Raw genomic sequence first — 20,765 nt, forward strand, 5'->3', positions numbered from 1 at the left:
AATCTCCAAACCCATCGACAATCATTTGACAAAGATTTAGGTTTTTATTAGCTTTTTTTCTAATTCATCTGCATTGATATGCAGATATATGTCTATAGAGATTAGCTGAAATGAGCTGCACATGGAAGAGGAAGTCTTGGCATGGAAATCCACTTGCTACACTGGATCTCTTGAAATATTGGCCGTTGCCCCCAGAGAGTTCATTGTCATCAGACTGATTGCCGATGGATTTCGATATTGATTCTTCATAGACCCACAGTATGCACATGAAAATGGTAAATGGATGGACTTGTGTTTGTATAGCACTGTCCTTGCATTCCGACCACTCAAAGCTCTTTTACAATGCATGCAGTCAGACATACATCTGTACACTTGTGGCTGAGGCTACCATACAAAGCACCACCTGCTACTCAGTTAGACATTCACACACACACTCAGACACCAATGGCACAGTCGGATGGCACAGCCGTCAGGAGCAATTTGGGGTTCAGTATCTTACCTAAGGCTACTTCAGCATGCAGACTGGAGGAGCTGGGGCTCCAACCGCCGATCTTCCGATTAGTGGACAACCTGCTCTACCTCCACAAACCCGACCTGAATATGTCAAGACCATCAGGCTGGGTCAGGCTGCAGACATCCTTTCAGAATTTGTATGCGCACAAGCTCACAAACCAGGTTTGAACCTTCGCACCTTCTCCTTTATGGCAAAAACTCAGAACAGTTAAATTATATTTACAGATATCAAAACGTTTTTTCTATTTAATTTGTCCAAAGATGATAAATTGAGAAAAATGTAACCGTCTCATCTATGCCTTGTCCTGCGTATTAGTACGTTTAGCTTTGGTCAGCTTTCCAATCCGCACTTTCTTTTGAAAATGCTAATACTCACACATACTGCCATAACTACTGTCATAACTTTGAGCCAAATCTCCCACATTATCAGTGAGACGCAGAGCCCCTACTGTACCTGCACAGTAGTCTATCTGGATTAAAGAGATCTTGAAATCATTTGAAATAAACTGACGTTATGCCTGCCAGGATTTTCCACTAGTCATGGTTTGTAGCTCTGTGACCTGTGAGCTACTATTGCTTCCAAATTCTTTTTGATGATCAGTCGCAAAGAGATACATTTTTAAATCATCACTGTTTTCACATATGTCTGTAATAAGTGAACACAGCGAGGTCAACCAACAGACAGAGGATATTACAGGTAAGGTGATCTCCTCTGAAGCAGCTGGACTGTATTAGCTGGACTATATGACTAGACTTTATGATTTTTTGGATGGAGAGACTTGAAAAATGAAGGCCAGCCTTTACTGGCAATATCAAATGTTGAGCAATGAGCAACAACAATGGAGGAGAAATATGATAATATACTGTACACATATTAATGTGTGTTTCCTTTCATGAACCAACACTTAAGGACGGGTCCGACCTCTCTCTCAGCCTTTCCTTTCATCCAGAGCAGGTACTCTACCTTGTGCCAATATTTTTACTTCTGAGGACACTACACAGCAACCAGACGCAACCAAAGTGTCTCAGCTGAAAAAAATGCTGCTCCTCCAAAGCCCTTTGAAGTGCTCCCAGCTGGGCATTTACTACGGAGCATCTGCCGTTTTCTGGTGAGAAAAAACACTTTGGTGGGCCTAAGTCTATATTTCCCAAAATGTCAAAGTACTGCTTTAAGCATTTATTGATAGATTGCCAACCATTTGGCCAGTATTCACATGTTCTATTTGGTAATAATGCAGTTATAGATGTGGTAATCCATTAAAAAACTAAACTGTAGCCCTTTTCCAGAGTGTAAGTGGTTGAACGGTCCAAGAAATCAAAGAGGAAGTCATTATAACTGATGTATAAAGCTTTAAAATTGATTTATATAACATTAAAAACATGTTGAAAAGGTACTTTACTGTTACTGTTAAAATCATATGGTTATGAATCAATCCGTCAGTACAGAGTAGAGACTGATTGAAAACTGCAGGTGATTATAGAGGCCAACATGCTTGCAAACAGCCGGTGGTCAACACTCCTGATTTGTCACTTCTTAAGGAGTGGATTAGATGAAACCTTGTTTGACACTTTGAGGCTCATCTACTGTAAGATCTCTCCTCTCCTAACCTTCTGCATGCTGTCCGGCTCATCAAAACATGCATGAAGGGTGAACGGCGGGGGGATGGGGAACATAGTGTCAGAGCAGGAATGCCTAGATTAGCAAGTGAGAGCAAAGAAGGGGACAGTTCGTCACTGTTTCCGAGGATGCATGCGTGCATCCATGTGCATGTAACCAACACAATAGCGTGCAAGACAATTGTGTGTAACACTACAGACAAAGCTGTGCTGTCAAAAAAGTTCGCCTTCATGGAGAGGAAGGGTTATGTTGATGAATTATGCATACCGGAGCTCAGAAATATGGTAGGAGGCCTGCACTCAACTGTAGGAGGACTCTGTTAAGTACAGTATGAAAAAAAGTGAGAGTAGGAGGACAAGATGTTGGAAGAAAAGTTGAGGCTGTGCAGAGGATACATACTAAGAAGGTGTGAGTTCAAGACAGAGAAAGAATAATTAGTTTAAGCTGCAAAACTCCTTACACATGCATGTGTACGTGCACCCGTGCCACATTGTGTCTATCCCAGCAGGTAGATTTGCAGTTGTTTTTAATGCAGGGATTAGAATTAAGACTTCCTAAATGTAGGTAAAGCCTGGGCGTGGCGGATATGTCCACCAGGCATTTTGTCCTATTACATTTTCTAATCTAGTATCTAAAAGCAAACATTGTTTTTGCCAGAGCTTGTAAAACACAAAACCGTTGAGACCTTGATTGCCTCATGAGATGGTGTGGCTCCAGTGTCGGTGGTTTTGCTTCTGCTTGTAAACAACAAGCCTTTGCCACACTGAATGCCCTCGGAAAATACAAATAAATTATAGTTTTGAAAAATGGAGGCACAAGCCTGACGAGAAACTCCGACAGAAATAGCAGCATTTAGTAAGTCAGAGGCTGCAAATATGACTCAAGATTTCTAACAGTGAGCCGCGGTGGAGAGAACAATGAGGGGATGAAGATTTAACCTCAAACGTGTCATGAGAAATGACAGGCAGGTTGCGACGGGCTTGTGTGTAACCAAGAATACAACATTTCGCAAGACTAAGGAATGAAAGCTGTGGCAGTCTGGGGAGCTGCAGAGGAAGACTCTCAGAGAGCGCAAAGCTCCGCCAACACTGTACGCTCCTCCAAGATAACGTTACAGCCAAAGAAATCATTCCCATCAGTTGGAAGTGAAGTTAAATTGATTCTGTGACCTTGCAAACAGGCCTTTTGGATTTGGGATCAAGTCTCTCTCATAGTTGCGGCTAAAATGATAATGGAAAACACTGGAATTTCAGATTAGGTCAAACCCAAAAACATAATAAATTATTCCTTGGCCCCAGTTTCATCTGTCCAATAAAATTCATGGCAGTCAGATAGAAGTGCATGATAAGATATCTTGCAACAATAAACATAGAATACCTTGGCAACATAAAACTCTAGTCTGGATGTAATAAACTGATACAAATTTATTCTGAAATCAAACTAATCAGATTACAAAATGCATCCACTCATACTCCTTTCGCTCCTGTGACCATATTTAACCCCATGAAATCCTGCACCCACTGTGATCAAGGGTTGGGCTATATGTAAAAATGTTCCAACAACTGCAGTTTGGCGGTATATTCAAACAGATGTGTGTGTGTGTGGTGCAGATGTTTTTGAGTGGCAAACTTTCTACATGCTCTATTAGCTTTTTTTAGTCTAATAAATAGAAAAAATAACCCACAAATAATATTTTGACTCAATACAACCTTCCACATTCCTCTACATGCTGTTATTCCCTCTCTGTCTCTTTCTGCCATTGCTCTGCCAGCTGAGCAGCAGCTCTCACTTTTTTATCAGAGGCAGACCATTGAATTAGGAAAATAAAATGACAAAAATTGCTCCAGAGCTGGTAAAATACAGAAGCCAGTCTTCAATAGCTGATATATATGTGTGATGAGTCATGCTTTTGAGTCTCCTTTTAACTCTAGTCTCCACCAGCTATGTTCACCAACAGTGGCGGCTGCTGGTCTTTCAAATGGAAGAAGCTCACAAGTTTACATCATAAAATTTGTCATATTGTAGGGAGGCAGAAACTTATCAAAGGAACATTTAATTGAAGCCGTTTTTTCAACCACACTCATGCCATAGAACCACAGCAAAACACACCTCAAAGATTTTCAGATGGGTTTAAAATGGTGATAATGAGCTACATCGCTTATGGAAATAAGGAACTCTGGATGGCACGCTGTCAGAAGACTCCACTCGCAAATATCCGCATGGGACTGAGCTCAAAATGCAAAGCTCTGTCAGTCACAAAGGGGTTCAGCCTTTTAGACAATTCCTCCAATCAGCACGCATACATCGAGCATCCTCTCCCGCCTACCGCTCCATTAGGTCCCAGGGAAGCTGAGCCTCCCTGGAAGTGACGATTTTGTGGCATTTATCCAATGACCGTCTCACTTTGCTGCATGGGGCTCCGCATTCACCGTGCTGACACGAGAATGTATGACAGGGAGGTTGCGTTTGAAAACTGGTGATAAACAGCTGATTTTTGAACATCATAACATCTTTTGGTGCTGTGACTCCTTAGAGTCAGAAATAACCAATGGTCGAGGGCCAGTAATTATAAAGGTCAGTAATAGTGGTTCCATGCAGAAGTTGGTTTTATGTAGGAAAATGGTTATTAGAGTGATTTAAGATAATCTACATTTTGACAGCAGGTAAGTGCAAGTATAAAGTAAAAAATAATAGTATTAGGTTCAGTGGTAGGTTTAAAGATTTTTGAAATCAGACTTCTACACAGAAGAGCTTGACTCATTTTGACAAAAAGAAATTAAAAGATGGATAAATTAAATTACATAAAAATATTTGTGACAGTTGTGACTTCAAATGTAAGACTATTTAATGACTTTCAAGGCGTAACATATACTAAATTTATTTTAGGACTAGCAGACACCCTGGCCATGGACATATTATTTATATCTATGACTGATGCTTAAAAAAAAAAAAAACAGCAGTCGGGGGCCACATTGCATACCTGAACAGTGCATGTGTGTCGCGCTACCCCTTGCTTTTTATGTTTGACGTAAAAAGATGTTTGAGCAGCCGACACAAGTGAGCAGCTTGGTTTGGCTGCGGCTCATCTAGAGATTTTTTAAGCGTCAATCTGTAGACAGCTTTATTGACCTCATACACGCACATGAAAAGAATATATATAAATACCTATTTTTAACTCACCTCCTGTTTCATTTTCAAATTAAAAGCCCTCTAGCATTTTTTGGCTGCTGGGCCCATGAAAATATACATCGGGCCAGTAAAACTCTGATCCAGTGGCCCTGTGGGGCCAGTGAAGGAAAAATGTTATGTTGAACACTGCTGATTCTAGCAGCGTTAAAGAAAAACAAGATCAATCAGCTACGTTGGCCAGCGAGAAAGCAGGTTAATTTCATGCCCTCTGGACAACCTTTGCTGCACTGTTGGAGCACTCTGTGACTTTATAAATATATTTGACCAGACTTCACAAAAGCAGTGGAAGCGAGGAAGACTGATGTGTGGGATTAGAAAGATACGAGCTGGAGACGAGGAAAAAGAACGGAGGAAGGAGTGTACAAGTGCCAGAGAATCACAAGGCTGCCTCTCATTTCCAAGTATTCTAAACAGAGACAGCAGAGACAGGCCACACAAACCACACACACCCACACACACACACTCAGACCACAGCATCTTCAGAGGTACAATTTCACAGGCCCTAATTACAGTGGGCTGCAGCATTTCTTATTTGGTTTGCCAAAATCTCAAATTGCACACACTTTCATACAGCGTTTACAGACCCAGACACACACAACTTTGCATGCACACAATCACATATTAGTTCAAATTGCATATGTGCGGAAGTAGTAACTACACAGCAATGGGGGGCTTTTTTTTTTTCTTCTGCCAGCAGATAACAATGACACTGTTTTCCTTTGCAATGCTGATTCAGTTTTCGAGCACCACATTGAAATCAGAATTGTTAAACTGTATTTATGTGCACATGACAGCATAGCAGTGTGCAAATTTCCTGTTCAAATTACACTTGCATGAGAGCATTTCTGAAGCATTTCCTTCTTACTTTTAGCCGATATATCATTAAATCGGTCTCTCTTGCAGTTGTGTTTTGTCTGATTAGTATTCTGCATTCATCCTGAACTGTTACCCAGGTTTTAAAGTCTGATTGCTCACACTTTCTCTTTCAACAACCTTGAGTTCCTTCAAGGAGGGTCATGAATAATGACCCATCAGTTTCCAGCACCATACACCGAGGCCGAGGCCATTTAAGACAAACAGAAGGGTACAGCATTTTGCCATTGCACGTCCTCCCTGTCAGTATAATCTTCCCTTCCTTCCTGTCTATCTCTGTTTAACCCCACAAACACACACACTCGGTTCTCAGTTGGTCCAAGAGGAACCTGAGAACTCTGTGTTTTCTGTGGTACCTTTTGTATCTCCTAAGTATCCCTGTCTTTCTTCCTCCGCTCTCTGTTTTTCACACTCTTGCTCATTTACATTCACTGTACAATGCACGTTTCTCTTCCCTTTCTTCGAGAATTCTCTAAAGTGAGGGAAACTAGGCCATTAGGCTGCAGCACAGCTTCTCCCTTGCTCCAAGTATCCCCTCTTTCTCTGTCTTTCTCTCCCACTTTGTCACCCTCCCTCCTGCCCCGTTTCATTCTCGCTTTTTCCTTAAGTTGCCTGCGGTATCCATCGCTCTTTTCCCCCATTTTTTTGTAATCTTTATCACATGACATTCTCCTTTTCTTCCCTTCTGTCTTGCTGCTCTTATTGCCTTGGGTACCACAGTGTCCTACCTCCAACTTGTCTCTTTGCTGCTTCGTTCTGTTTCCTCTCCTATCATCTATAATCCATGTGCACACGCACGCTCAAACTTACACACCAAATTCAATAGACCCGAAAAGTATTTCCAGGCACCTTCTGTTCCTATTCAGATTTCTTTTCCCCCCATGGCACATTTTAATGGGATTTTTGGGCGCCATTTACCAATCATTCCTTGCTTTAAAAGAGTAAAATTGTGTTAATAGAAATGGCAGGGACAAAGGTATTTAAACTTAATCCGTTTTTTTGGAACTATTCTGCTAACAGCCATGGAGATATTATCATTGTTTCATAAGGCCAAAAGAGTGAACATTATGAAACTATTCAGCAGTCCAGCACAAAACTACAGAAGGGCAGCTTCTTTGGTAGTGAGTGGCACAGGGATGTGGTTTAAACCTGCATTAACAATTACTCTGAATGTGTAAATGTGTGTCTTCCGTCCAACATGGGTTGGACACTGTTGCAGATGACTTTGTTTGGTGAACAGGCGTCTTTGTTGGGGATTATTCTGGATAATCCAAAGACCTCTACCGTGAACACATTTCCATGAGATTTTTTAAAGACCAAAAAAGTATGCATTATTAAACCTGCTGATAGAATGATCTGTGGATCATAAAGTAAGTGGGATGCTGTTTCTAGAAAGATGTGTTGCTGCTGAATTTTCAGTGTTGTAAGGGCCACAGAGACATCCTATTGCCCTTAACTGTTTTAGAGTAGAGGTAGAAATCCTCACATGCCTCAAACCCTGGGATAAATAGAAGCAAAACTGCCTGCAAGTACATAGATACCACCAAGGGTAAGAAAAAAAAAGGTGTTGTTTTTGGTGATATGAGGAAACCGACTCTAAGTGTTGGCATCTGTTGTTCAGCAATGATGTGTAAGGAACTACAGCAGAAGACTGAAGTCTCTGTGGACTGTGACAACCTGAGATAAACCTATAGTATCACAGCACTCTCTTTCGTATGATGAGCAATGGTGTGCGGTCAGTTGGGCGATTTCTAACTGACCAACAGACTATGAAATTACAATCAAGGAAGGCCAGTTTGAGTAATAAATCCATGAGTTGGAAGGGTTATCAGGCTCAAAAACACTGCACAGTGGTTTATAATTAGGGCTGGGCTGTATATATTAAGTTATATATCAATATCATCATATGAGACTAGGCATTGTCTTAGATTTTAGATATCATAATGCTGTCAGGGTTGTCTTTTTTTTGTTTTAAGGGTTGCATTACAGTACAGTGATGCAATTTTCTGAACTTACCAGACGGTTCTAGTTGTTCTTTTATTTGCTTTTACCCACTCAGTCATTAGATTCATATTACTGATGATGTGATAAAATATTTTGTGGAAGCGCCAGTAGTCAACCCTACAATATCTCTGCAATATAGATATCAGAGTATTTGGTACAAAAAAAACCCCCAAAAAAGCAATTGTAATATTTGATTTTCTCCATATCACCAAGCCGTACTTATAATTATTAGTTAATGAGTTGTATCATGCTATTTTAGCCATTTTATCATTTTTTATCAGGAAAAATACAAATTAGGTTCACTGTAAAAAACAAAACAGTTTGGGTTATCCTTGGGGGCAGTTGCAGTCCTATTAATTATCTTGTGCATTTAAGAAGGGGGTGGGATGTTCAGGTTTTCAAATGATGTCATGACGGTCTATTGATCTGTCTGCCTGAGCACCCCTCCCTCCTACTTCCTCCGCCTCCCCCCTCTTGTGCCCTTTGTCCGTTGGTTGCTGTCTTGTCCAGGTCCCTCAGGGCTAATCTGCTCGTGTACCAGATGCATGCGCTCATTAACCTGGTGCCACCTTCTAAGAGCCTCATTGACCGTGACAGTCTCTCAAACACAGACACAATCTCATGCATATATAGCAGTGACAGTCGCGCACGCAAACGCACATGCTCTGCTTGGTGACTTGGACCGTTATTATTAGCATACTGCTTTTTCAGGTGCAGGATTTTTGGCAAAACAAGAGAGAAGAGTGGAAGAAAAGGATAGAAAGATTGAAGGAAAGACATAAGAGAGAGAGAATATGCCAGCAGACAGATGGAGAGGCGAGGGTGTGTCTCACATGGGTTTCAAACAGAAACCTTGTTTGTTTATTGTTCCCTTTTTTTTGGTCATTTGGTTTCAACAGTTTCCATACTCTCCCCTCTGAGACCCACTTCTCCCCTACCCAAAGGGAGATTTCAAGAGAGATGGATCCCTCACCTTTCCTCTACCCACCCCCCCACCCCTCCATCACACCCCTCTCTCTGAAGCTAAAAGCTTCCCGTTACCACAGAAAGAAACTTTATACAAAAGGGAAGGGGGGGAAAAAAATCATCCAGCTTTTTGTGCTTTTCTAACAAACGGCAGCTGTCCCTCACGCTGCCTCCCCCATTCACACCCTTACACCCTCAGAGCCATTGCCATGTCCAGATCTACCACTAAATACCACATGGGACCTCCCCCACTATCCTCCCCACCCCACCTCAACCCACCCCACACACCCCCTGCCCACCCGGGTGTCTGAGTAGCGGGCTGTGTGGAATAAATGAGCTCATTCATACAGTGTTGAGCAGCTCCATCCCTTTGCTGCCCAGCCCAATGTAAACAAGCCTAAGGTAGGTAGTTATAGGCCACAGGAGCAAGGAGTGTGTTTAGATCCCAACCATCACAGAACTGCTGTTCCCAGGTTAAACGATATTTGAAAAGTCCTATTGCTTTGAGCATTCATTTCATAGCATGTGAAAACAACTTCCTCCTCCCAGTGAATTAGATTTAAATTGGGGTTTAGCAGTTGGAGTCCCTTACGCCAGAAAAGTTTGGTCAGTCCTACAGAGAAGAAGCCTTTCAGTGATGCAGATACAGTTAAAAAAAATAGTACACTGTAAAAGGGCGGCACGGTGGTGTGGTGGTTAGCACTCTCGCCTCACAGCAAGAGGGTTGCCGGTTCGATCCCGGGCGTGGGAGCCCTTCTGTGTGGAGTTTGCATGTTCTCCCCGTGTCAGCGTGGGTTCTCTCCGGGCACTCCGGCTTCCTCCCACAGTCCAAAGACATGCAGATTGGGGACTAGGTTAATTGGTAACTCTAAATTGTCCGTAGGTGTGAATGTGAGCGTGAATGGTTGTTTGTCTCTCTGTGTCAGCCCTGCGATAGTCTGGCGACCTGTCCAGGGTGTACCCTGCCTCTCGCCCGATGTCAGCTGGGATAGGCTCCAGCCCCCCCGCGACCCTCAAGAGGATGAAGCGGTTAGAAGATGAATGAATGAGTACACTGTAAAACTATATAGGCCAGGCATTGATTAAAAAAAAAATCTTCTATCATTAACTTGAATGGTTTAGTTAATTTCAAGTAAATTTAACTTAAAATGTCTAGCTTCTATTTCACATTTAAATATGAGTTATCTGATTTAAGAGCTCTAAGAGCTTTTGTAACTGGCTAGCATGTCCCCAGAGACCCCTGCTGCCAGTGCCCTGCAAAATACAGAACCAACAAGGGAAAATGGCCTTAGCATGGAAATGCTAGCGCACTAAAGCTAGCCCATTGACTTTAGCAGCCAGAAACATCTATGACCCACTGTCCCTTTGACAATCCAAACAAAGAACACAATTTCTTGTAGTGGCCTTTCTAAAATGAGCAGGAATAAAAGTTAACATTTGAGTGATCTGTTGTGATCGAGGAGTTAATACTAAGCAGCTAGCGCCCTAGCTGGCTGACTGTTAGCTCACCTTTGCAAGCTAATGTGAGCTTATTTCCATGGTGGCAAAATACTAACAATTAATCTAAAAAGCAAATATATATTTTAATGTCTGTAGTAGCAGACTAGTGTAAACTTAAGTAAAACTTTCAGGGCACTGATGACATCACAAACATTGATTGGCTGAGGCAGTTGTTGTCCCAGGGCTATCATACAAAATGTTGTTCTCAGGACCACTTGGCAAAATCAGGACGTCCCTAGCATGTTAGCAGCTAGAGTAGTCCAGTAACTAGACCTGTGAAAAGTCACTACGTCACCAAGCTTTTTCCACACTTATTCGCAACCACATGGATGAACCTAAGTGGACTTTTTTGCATGTAGAGGCTATACATGTTCAGGCAAGTATCGGAAATGAAACCAACAACAAAAAAAAAACAACTGAACTACAGCATTTTAATTAGCTTTAGTCCTCCACAAATCTGTTTTGATTCTCACTGCTTTTGACTTCCCTTTATACTAGCTATTAGAGTATGAATAAGACAATGAATTATTCCCCCCAAACTTCCAAACACTTAAATTATCCTTTTCTATTCATTGTCTTATAATGGAATATGGCTGTGTTGATCACTCTAGCTTTGCAGTTTTACTGTCGAGGAGTCGACTCTAACTTCAATAGACATTTTGGTGTGGCTCTAACTCCTTATTCTCATTCTTACTTTCACTGAAATCCATCTTCTCCTGTCTATGAATGTTCTGCACCATCAGACTATCCTTGGTATCTGTGTACGAATGGACAGGCACAGACTTTATAATGAGGAGCTCTGTCAGCACTTCAGCTTCAGAGACTTTCATTGCAAAGTGTAAGTTAAGCAAGAAGGAGTGAAACAGACGGGCTGTGGTATAGGGCAGTATAGCTCCTCTACTGCATATCAACTATGCAATGACTACTGTATAGAACACAAGATAATGACTTAGCAAGAAACTAAACCCTTTATACCTTTAATATAAATTTCCGGAAAATCTGAATGACAATTTCTGCGCTAAAAAAAGTTCCTATTGTGTACATGCATCTATTTCCATCTGTTTTTAAAACACTGTCTGATCTCCAATAAACCAGTAGGAGAAAAAGTACTCTGAAGATGAGACATGTTTACCAAGCTGCTGCTGCAACATGTATTAGGCAGATGGGTGTGTTTCCTAAAGCTTTTCATTATTAACTCAACAATGGCACTGGCATACTTTAAAACCACTCTGTGAAAAGGTTTATACAGCACACAGGGCTCAAGTGGAAATACAAATTGTATAATGGTATATGCTTTTGTACAAACTGTCTATAGCACACTCAAGCAAAGGTCATATGCTTTAATGTCCAGTGTGTAGGACTTAGAGGGGTATGTTGGCAGAAATGGAACATAATATTATAAGTATGTTTTCTTTAGTGCATAATCAGCTCAAAAGAAGACTCATTGTGTTTTATTTATATTTACATAGGGAGTGGGCCCTCGTCTACGGAGATTGCCATGTTGCACCACCATGTTTCTACAGTAGCCTAGAACGGACAAACCAAAAACTGGCTCTAGATAGGGCCATTTGTGTTTTTATGTTTTCACATTGGCCACCGTAGTTAAAAACCCTCTGTAAAGAAATATGAAACTGCTTTACTGGTTTAAATCACTGGGACTGTTTGTATTGGAGACGAAGAGACCTCAGTGGATAATTCAGCTTGCAGTAAAGACCCCCTGAACGTCTGGATCGGAAATAAGGTCAGCACGCATTAAGTATCAGAGAAAATAGGCTGGCACACATTAGCTGAAGCTGGGGGGGCAGCCTGCTTGCAACAGGCCAAACAATGTTGGAGAAACACTGATTTGTACTGTAAAACTGCTTTATTCAGTGTTTTTACCAGTTTAAATAACCGAGTCCATGATGAACACTAAAAAAAAAATTAACTAAGAGGAGTTTAAGCTGGTTGCAATCTGCAATCGTCACAGCTAGATGCCAAAAAATCCCCCTAAATCTTACACACTGTTCCTTTAAATTAGCTGGGTTTAATAGTCAAACATTACTCCAAGTATTGCAGATGCTGCTGAACACTCATTTCCCAATGTATTTTATCCACTCCACCCCCTCATGTAATTAGTAAACTAATTAAAAACCAAAGTGGAAATATTAAGCTCATCTCCCATGCAACAACAACAGCAAGAAAACCTTGAGACAAAATGGACATACTGACTTTAAAAGAGAATAACCATTCACAGCTCACACCCATCAGCGGTTTATTCTCTGAGGTAATCAGAGATTTCACCAAGCCATTCTCTGTGGTGACCTTTGCTCTGGCTCTTTATGCAGTGCAGTTTCAGTTGTAATTAATTAGCTGCAGCTGTTTTTTTCTTGGTCTTATAGTAGTAAACACCCAAAAACAAAATGGAAATGACCGCATTTTCCTCACAATACTCATTTGTTTGTTTAACATACTGTACAATTTATTTACACTCTGAATAATAGAGGAGCTCAAGGTCAGCTGTTAGGAGTGGAGCACATTACAACCACTGTTTAGCTGTTCTTTTAACAACACTAATGCAAGAACTGCTGTAAATAGTGACCTGAATCTAAATTTCCAGAGACTTGTCTAAAATCTTTGATCTCAAAAGCAACTGCCAAACATCATAAACCCAGACAGTGCAAAACTTGTGCAGCCATAAAAAAAGAGACAAAAATAACCAGTGGGACCCAAAAGCTACACTGCTTGTAGAAAATCAGTGACATCTAAAAGACCAATAAAACAGCATGTTAAGTTCAAATACAAAGTCAAACGGAACAACACCACTGTGTATTTCCCATAAAAAAATAACACTTGACATTGTTTCCTATAAATCCCTGCATAGTGCCACAGTCCCTTGCACCTCGCTTCTCATTTTAACATCACGTCATTACTGCCCTCCCCACTGGCCACGGGATCCCTGACTTACCTCTCATATTCCAGGTTGTCATGGTCACAGCGGGCGTCTTTGTGCTTTTCCCAGTCCTTCCCATGGCGGCATGTCGTCAACGACACAATGTCCTTCCCATTGTGGATGTGATGGAGTGCATTTCTGGTGTCTGAGCCGATGCCTGTCAGATAGCGCTTCCCCTTGAACATCAGCAGGTACTTCCTTCGTGGGGGTATGGTGTTTCTCACCAGCCAGCCCCGCTCTCCACCCTTCTGCGGGTGATCCTTTGAGAACAGCGGAATGGAGACGTCAAAGCCTGGCCTGAAGTGTTCTGTGTTGAGGCTGGCTTTGGCTAAGATGGCCTGGCCGATGTTGAAGCCCAGGTCCTCTGTGTAGTTAGGCCAGGTGCCTGAGTACAGGTTGAAGATCAGGTGGTTCCGCCCGTCATTCCACAGCGGGTAACCACGGATACGTTCATCCACATTGGGCACAAACTGTCCTGATAGCTGGTCCCGATCTAAGGTGTCTATCCCGAGCACGAACAGGCATGCTTCACGGGGGTCTGATGTGTAGTAACGGGACTCACCTATGGACGTCAAGATCTTCCTGTAGCTTTCTGACACACGATCATTTTTCTCTGATGGATATATGTACACCCTGAACCCTTCCCTTCCTCTGCGGCGACATCGTGAGAAGTCAAAACAGGTCTCCATGCGGCAGCGACTGTCCTTATAAATGGCAGACCAGGCCTGACGGCGCTGGCGGGGCGACTCAGCCGTCCCAGGGTCCGTCTGGAGCTCATCCAGGTGGGCATAGCGGGGTAGGAAAGCCCTGTCGGTCCAATTGGGCCAGGGGCGCACCACTTCACCCCGCTGGCGTGTCAGCAGCCGGAGCAGACGTAGCTGGACTCCTCCACCCCAGTAAAAGAGGACCAGCCAGCAGCACGCACACAAGCCCAGCAGAACATACTTCTTACGGGCCTGCATGGGGGCCTGTCACAGTCTCTTTTTTCCGCTCGGTCTCTCTCTCTCGTCCTCTGTTTTTCCTCTCCTCTGCCCCTCAGCTCTGTAGCCTCACAGGGGCGGGGGACTGACTTGTGATTTCTAACAAGGAGGTTCTAACGAAGGACAATGTGTTAACAAGGACATCACTGCCTCTGAGGGTGGCCCAGTCCACTCTGCCATTTAGAATGACGCAATCTGAGTTACTGACTCCCCTCTCTCAGTCTCTTTCTGCCTTCCCCATTTGCTCTCCACTGTACTCTCAGATGTGTGTATTAGCCTGTGTCTGCTGTGGCATGCGCTGCTTCTGTGTGCATTTCCTCCGCTGCCCAGCCCGGTTGAGAGTGATGAAGGGTGATTTCTCCGCTCTCTCAGGCCAAGCTTGCTGCCTCATGGTGCCTGGCGCGACTGCCGTCTGCAGGGCCCCTCCTGGGGAGAAGTAAACAAACAAGAATACAGATCAGTACACAGAGGAAGCTGCCGCAACACAGAGACTTGCTCCGGGATTAGTCATGAAACTGCTGTCTCAAAGCAAGATGCCATAACTAACACCTTTGATTGTCCTATGGGTATAAGCTTTCATTTGCTTTTCATTTTGGTCAGACATGTAATCTGCAACCGCAATAGCATTTAATACACACATATAATCAAATGTCAATAAAGTAGCACAGCTGGGTAATGCTTCACTGGCAGCACAGGGTTTTAAACTGTCAAATTTTCTCTTCAGCTAGAGCTCATAAAGAGGAAAGTGAGGGAAAAGTACAGCTCAGTGCACTTTCAAAAAGCCATCCATCCCTGATTACCCACACATCAAAACCATCTCTTCCTGAAGTCCACCTCCTCCCATCTGCATCCCTCTCTGGCCTCCACATTCCTGTGAAAAATCTGGATATTCACAGGCTCATATGAGATGTGTGCTGACTTCTGGAATCGTCTTATACAGGACTAGATATTATCATGCTCTTCAAGCTCCAGTTGAACTGAGCCAGATACAGTTGAGGTGAAGTGAAGGAGAAAATAAGAGAGTGTTTAGCATCTGAAATGGAGATTTGGAAATGCAGAAGGAAAACAGAGCAACTTTATGGTCCTGAAATGTCCGTTCACCTTGGAGGGAAGGAGTGAAGGCTTTTTTTGTTACATTTGCAAACTTGCAACGGTTTTTCAGTCTCATATTTTTTGCCAAACATCCCCCCATAACTCCCCAGCATGTACAGTATATGGTGTGTGTGTGTGTGTGTGTGTAGAACGGCTCACAGTGAAGGGCAGTGTTCGTACTGCCAGCTGCCACACAAAGGCAGCTTTCAGGTCTCACCTGGCCGCTCTCTCTCTCTACCTCTCATTCACATTCCCTGTGTCTGCCTCTTCTCCAGCCAAGCAGAAGTGATGCCTGCCTTCTCTGCTTGCAATAAAACAAACAACACACTGGTGATGTGGGTAAACAATGCATCATCCGATTTCCCAACCTCAAAAGGGTAGAGGAAATACGAATTTATGTGTGAATTTAACTTCTTTTACTTGTGATTGTAATTTGTGGGTGTACTTTATGTTGTTTAGTGAGTGCTGTTTTTAGCTTGACCACTGTTTATCTGCTGGTTTCCAACAGGAACCATACACTTAAGTGTTTCCACACATGAATATATAAGGAGATCTGGATACAACATTGGAGGCAGGACCCCATTCATGCACGTGAAGCCAAAAACATTCAACTGCCGTGTATAAAATTACCCCGATTATTGGTGCTGCTTCTGCATCACTGGGCCCACAGAGCAGGCGCACAAAAAACTTCTGCTGGCTACTTCCAGTTTAGCATTTTGATAACTTGAATGGGGACAAAATGATTTCATTGTGTGGCTCATCTAGACTTTTCAAATGTTACTGAACCGAATGGATCAAATCTTAATGGTGGAACAAGTCATTTCATGGGGGTTGTTGCTCTCAAAAAATCTATCCACTGATTTAAAGATGTCTCTTTTACAATGTGAGTCATTGGGAAAAGGTCTTTTTGGGCCCAATGGCATCATGTAATGAAAGTTGTAAGTCTGTTTGGCACTGTTTGGCCAATATGAAAATTGGCTTCAAAGCCTGACGCACTTCCTGGAGGACTGGTTCTACAATCTCAATCCACAAATCAGAACGAAATCCTACAACTTAAGTTAAAATGCAAAGTTTTGTCAACAGCATTGTACTGAAACGATGTATGTAAATTAATAAGTAATTGTCCTTTACAGTGCAAACATAACAAACATTTGGTTTGACCTCAACATACACCACCACACACTTTTAGTGGGTCATAAGTGATGACTGAAAGAGATTACTTCTCTATGTGTCTATACATCGTTTTTTTTTTTTTTAAGGAAAATCCTGCAGTATATTTTTAATTTCACCTGTTGGTTGGACAAAACAAGAAATCTAACTATGTCACTTTTACCATCATGCCTTTACACACTTTTTTTGTTGCAAAAAATCCACAACAATCCAGATTAATCAAGAATATTATACATGGACTGATCAACAAAGATCAGATTGCAGCCTTATATGGACGTACTTAATAGGGCTGTCACCTTTGACTCAAAATTGAGACAAATCTATGAATGTGAAAATAAAATGAAATAATCAATCTGTAATGATCTGCTCAAATTCTACATTCTCAGTGTAGCTGTGCCTTGTTCTCCTTGGATTCGACACCAGGGATGGAAAAATTGTGATTAAAGGTAGAACTGTTTGCTGACTTGAAATGCAGCTGCCTTCCTGCCAACACTGACTTGTCACTCATGCAAAGCAGAGATGGCCAATGAATGGAGCAACATTAATTCTACGGAGTTTAGCTGCGTGGACTGCGTTCTAATACATGTTAGTCCAAATTCATTTAAACATCTTGAGAAGGTGACAGCCCTTGTGCTTGACTGTATAGGTTTACTGTGGCAGGAGCATCCGGACACATGAGCTTCTTCCTGTACGAGTATGTAAACACCACAGCAAGCAGTGTCAGCCAAACTGCACCAGAAAATTCAGGTTAGCTAATCTGTCTGCAGAGATGTTAGTTGGTGGTTTTTGGCACCTTCCTTGTTTCTACGACTGTAGCAGCCTGAGCAGCAAGCAGTCCAAGTTGGGGAGAAATAGACACTTGGGATCCCATTACATACTCCTCATCAATAATTCACTTGCTCCTTTAGTTAAGGCATTGATTTTCCTTTCTTTATTTTTTTTCCCCGTGCTTTATATCCCCTGCCACCAACGCACACAATTAGACCTCAATCTTCTTCAGGATACACTCCGGTGAGAAATCTGCACAAGCTCTGTCCCGATGATTTGTGGTTGTGGGGATAATTGATGGTGATGGCAAGAAGGTGTAATAGAAAAGTGATGGAGGGTATCATTATGATGATGGTAATGATGATGGGCGTGAAGAATTTATTCCATTGCCTTATATAATCTAATGCCATTGAACACAGTTGCTTTCGTTCATCTTTCTGCAGTTGTCTTGCAAAAATAGCAGCCTATGAATTATATTTACATTGATTTAAGTGCACTGAGGTCTCTTTCTTACTGCTGGATCAACAATAGGAGTTTCCATTTCCATGCTGTAACTGCTATTTCACAATAAAACACAATTATTATCAATTTTTTTTAAACCTTCACTTGACAACCTTTATTCGGTTTAACGTATCAGATAATAGCAGCTCAAATTTGAATTGATTTCAAAATAACATGAGGAGAAGATATTTCTGAGGCAATGAAATATAATAGGTCTAGAGGAGGTTTGAGAATAATATGTAAATTGAAGGTAATCATTGAAGATTATATTTCAGAATACTAGGGCATGAAACTACTACTTTTCATTTTTAAAAATACATTTAAAGGTTCAGTGTGTAGGATTTACTGGGATCTATTGGCAGCAATGGAATAGTTTTGTTTTGGAGAGAAGGGGACCCCAGCAGATAATTTGGCTCCCAGTAAAACCCTCCTGAACATCTGGATCACAAATAAAGTGAGCACACATTAAGTTTTCAGAGAAAAGTGGCAAGCGGCCTGGCTGCGATGAGCCAAACTGCATTAGACAAGCACTGATTTATAATGTTTAAGACCTCTGCAGATAATATTGCTCCCAATAAAAAAAACCTGCACAATTAAGACTGAAGAAAGTCTAACCAAGAGAAGGTTCAGCTGGTTGCAGTCTGCAACCCTCACCACTAGATCCCCCTAAATCTTACAAACCCAGAAAAGTTAGAAAAAAATAACATCTTACTGCCTGACAGCTCCAGGTGCATGAAAACCTCGGCTGAACACTTTTATGTTGATCCCGATAATCCTACTGTTGTGCATAAGGACAGGCCGTACCATGGCAGTGTGTGGCCATTAACAAGGTGCAATGATGATGAATGTAAGTCAGTGAAACTGGGGCATGCTTGGACTTGACCGGGTCTGACAACATCCTTTCAGCTGCAAATCAGCAAGGAGACACACACATATGGATGCACACATACACTCACGTAAGTGGCTTTAAGTGGCGAGAGAATCCCTCTGTCACAGATCAATGATGGATCATTATGGTTGGGTGACTAGCACTGGAAAAAGCCACAAGGCTCATTGAATAGAGGGGCCTGAAGGTGCAAGGACAGGGTTCAAGGAAAGGTGAGGGCAGGATTCAGAGCTTTACAATTCCGCCCCTCGTCATTTGTTCCCATCTGTACGGGTCTGTTCTGTCTTCCCTCAATTCCTATTTGTCCTGCGCTCCATCATTCCTTCCTTCAATCTTCTTCTCTCCATTCACCTTCGTTACCTCTCCTGCCTAAGCTGACTGAAGGTTTTCACTTACAAACAATACCATTTTTGCATGGTTTTCCTTTTTTTCAACTATTCCTGCTTCATCCTCAAAAAGGAGGCTGGGGGAGGTGGGCACAAAACCCTTAATAACTGACGTGAAGAATACACTCAGCAAGGCCAACAGTTCTTTGATCATACACTCGCCTTGAGTGCAAAGAAACTTCCAGGAAGGTTCACTTAGAGTGTACTGAGCAAGCAATGAAATTGTGTCAACACTGCAAAGAGAAAAAAAAGTAATGATGCACACTACATTAAAATCAGCTAATAGAAAGTGGCATGTGGATCATGTACCACAGAGCAGGACGAACTAGCTTTTCTTCACAATGTTCCATATCTTCACTGCAGTGAAACTCTTTCACCTTACCTTATCTCTAAAATGCTACAATTTTGAGGTTCTTCCCCACTGAATACACTCTTATTTAAAAGTATAATCCCCAAGATTTCCTTGGAATTAAACTCTACTTTTGATACAATTCACGGGCCACGTTATCTCAGTGATAGCCAGGCTGCACACCTCCAAACTCTCAGCATAGCAACCAACTTCTCCCATGCCTTGCTAAACTCACGCCGTGTGCAGCATGAAAATCAGATCAGAGTTACAATTATTTTTTACTGACTTTTTACCCCCTTATGGGTGGCCCTGACTGATACAACAAGCACCAACAGGTGTCGCCAAATCAAACAGGACTGATATGTTTCATTTCAACTTTAAAGGGTTGAATGTCTTCATTCAATGTATTCTACTTCTCTAGTTCGGCTTCCTTTTGAATACAGTCCGATCTGAAGGACAGGGGAAGGTCGGTGCTTAAAAGGACAGGAAAGGAACAAGTCAAGGGGAATAAAAGCAAAAGACGAAGGACATTGGAGAATGACAAGAAGGAGAATTCATGATCGATATGTCATGGATGACAGCTGGACCCAATCCCTTCACTTCCTGCCCTCGATCTCTTCCCCTCTGAGGGCCCTAAGGGCTTCCCTCAACTGTTTCTACCTGCTGCGAGGTTTCCACAGGACTGCGCTATTAAGTCATTTGGGGAGATGGAATTGAAATTTGTCATCCCATCTGTCTCCCTTAAATTGTGTTTACACAGCAGCTTATTCAACTGTGGTTATGCGGGCTTTGATAGAAAATGAAAACTGACGTGCTCTGAAATGGATGTCACTGATGATGGCCTTCTGCAGGAAATTCAGTGTTTGTCAATTTGTGTTTTTCCACCAAACAGGAGATTTCTTATAAAGAGATTTCTGCCTTTCAGGGACAGATTGGCTTTTCCCTTGTTTGTTCAATTTGCTGTTTTCTGGCCACAGCACCAGTGCTGAGCACAACTGACATTGTAAACGCTCAAAATGAAATCCACTACCATTACAG

General features: G+C 42.2%; 1 protein-coding gene across 1 annotated transcript in view; it reads right to left on the reverse strand.

Moving 5' to 3' along the window:
- The window catches only part of LOC125904485 (exostosin-1c), a 105,864-nt gene that overhangs the window by 78,304 nt on the left and 6,795 nt on the right, over nt 1–20,765 (reverse strand). Inside the window, exon 2 of the mRNA XM_049601912.1 lies at nt 13,611–15,001. Coding sequence (XP_049457869.1) covers nt 13,611–14,557 — 947 coding nt within the window. The 5' untranslated portion in view covers nt 14,558–15,001. The remainder of the gene's footprint in view (nt 1–13,610; nt 15,002–20,765) is intronic.

Source organism: Epinephelus fuscoguttatus, linkage group LG17 (genome assembly GCF_011397635.1).
Source record: "Epinephelus fuscoguttatus linkage group LG17, E.fuscoguttatus.final_Chr_v1".
NCBI classification, from domain to species: Eukaryota; Metazoa; Chordata; class Actinopteri; order Perciformes; family Serranidae; genus Epinephelus; species Epinephelus fuscoguttatus.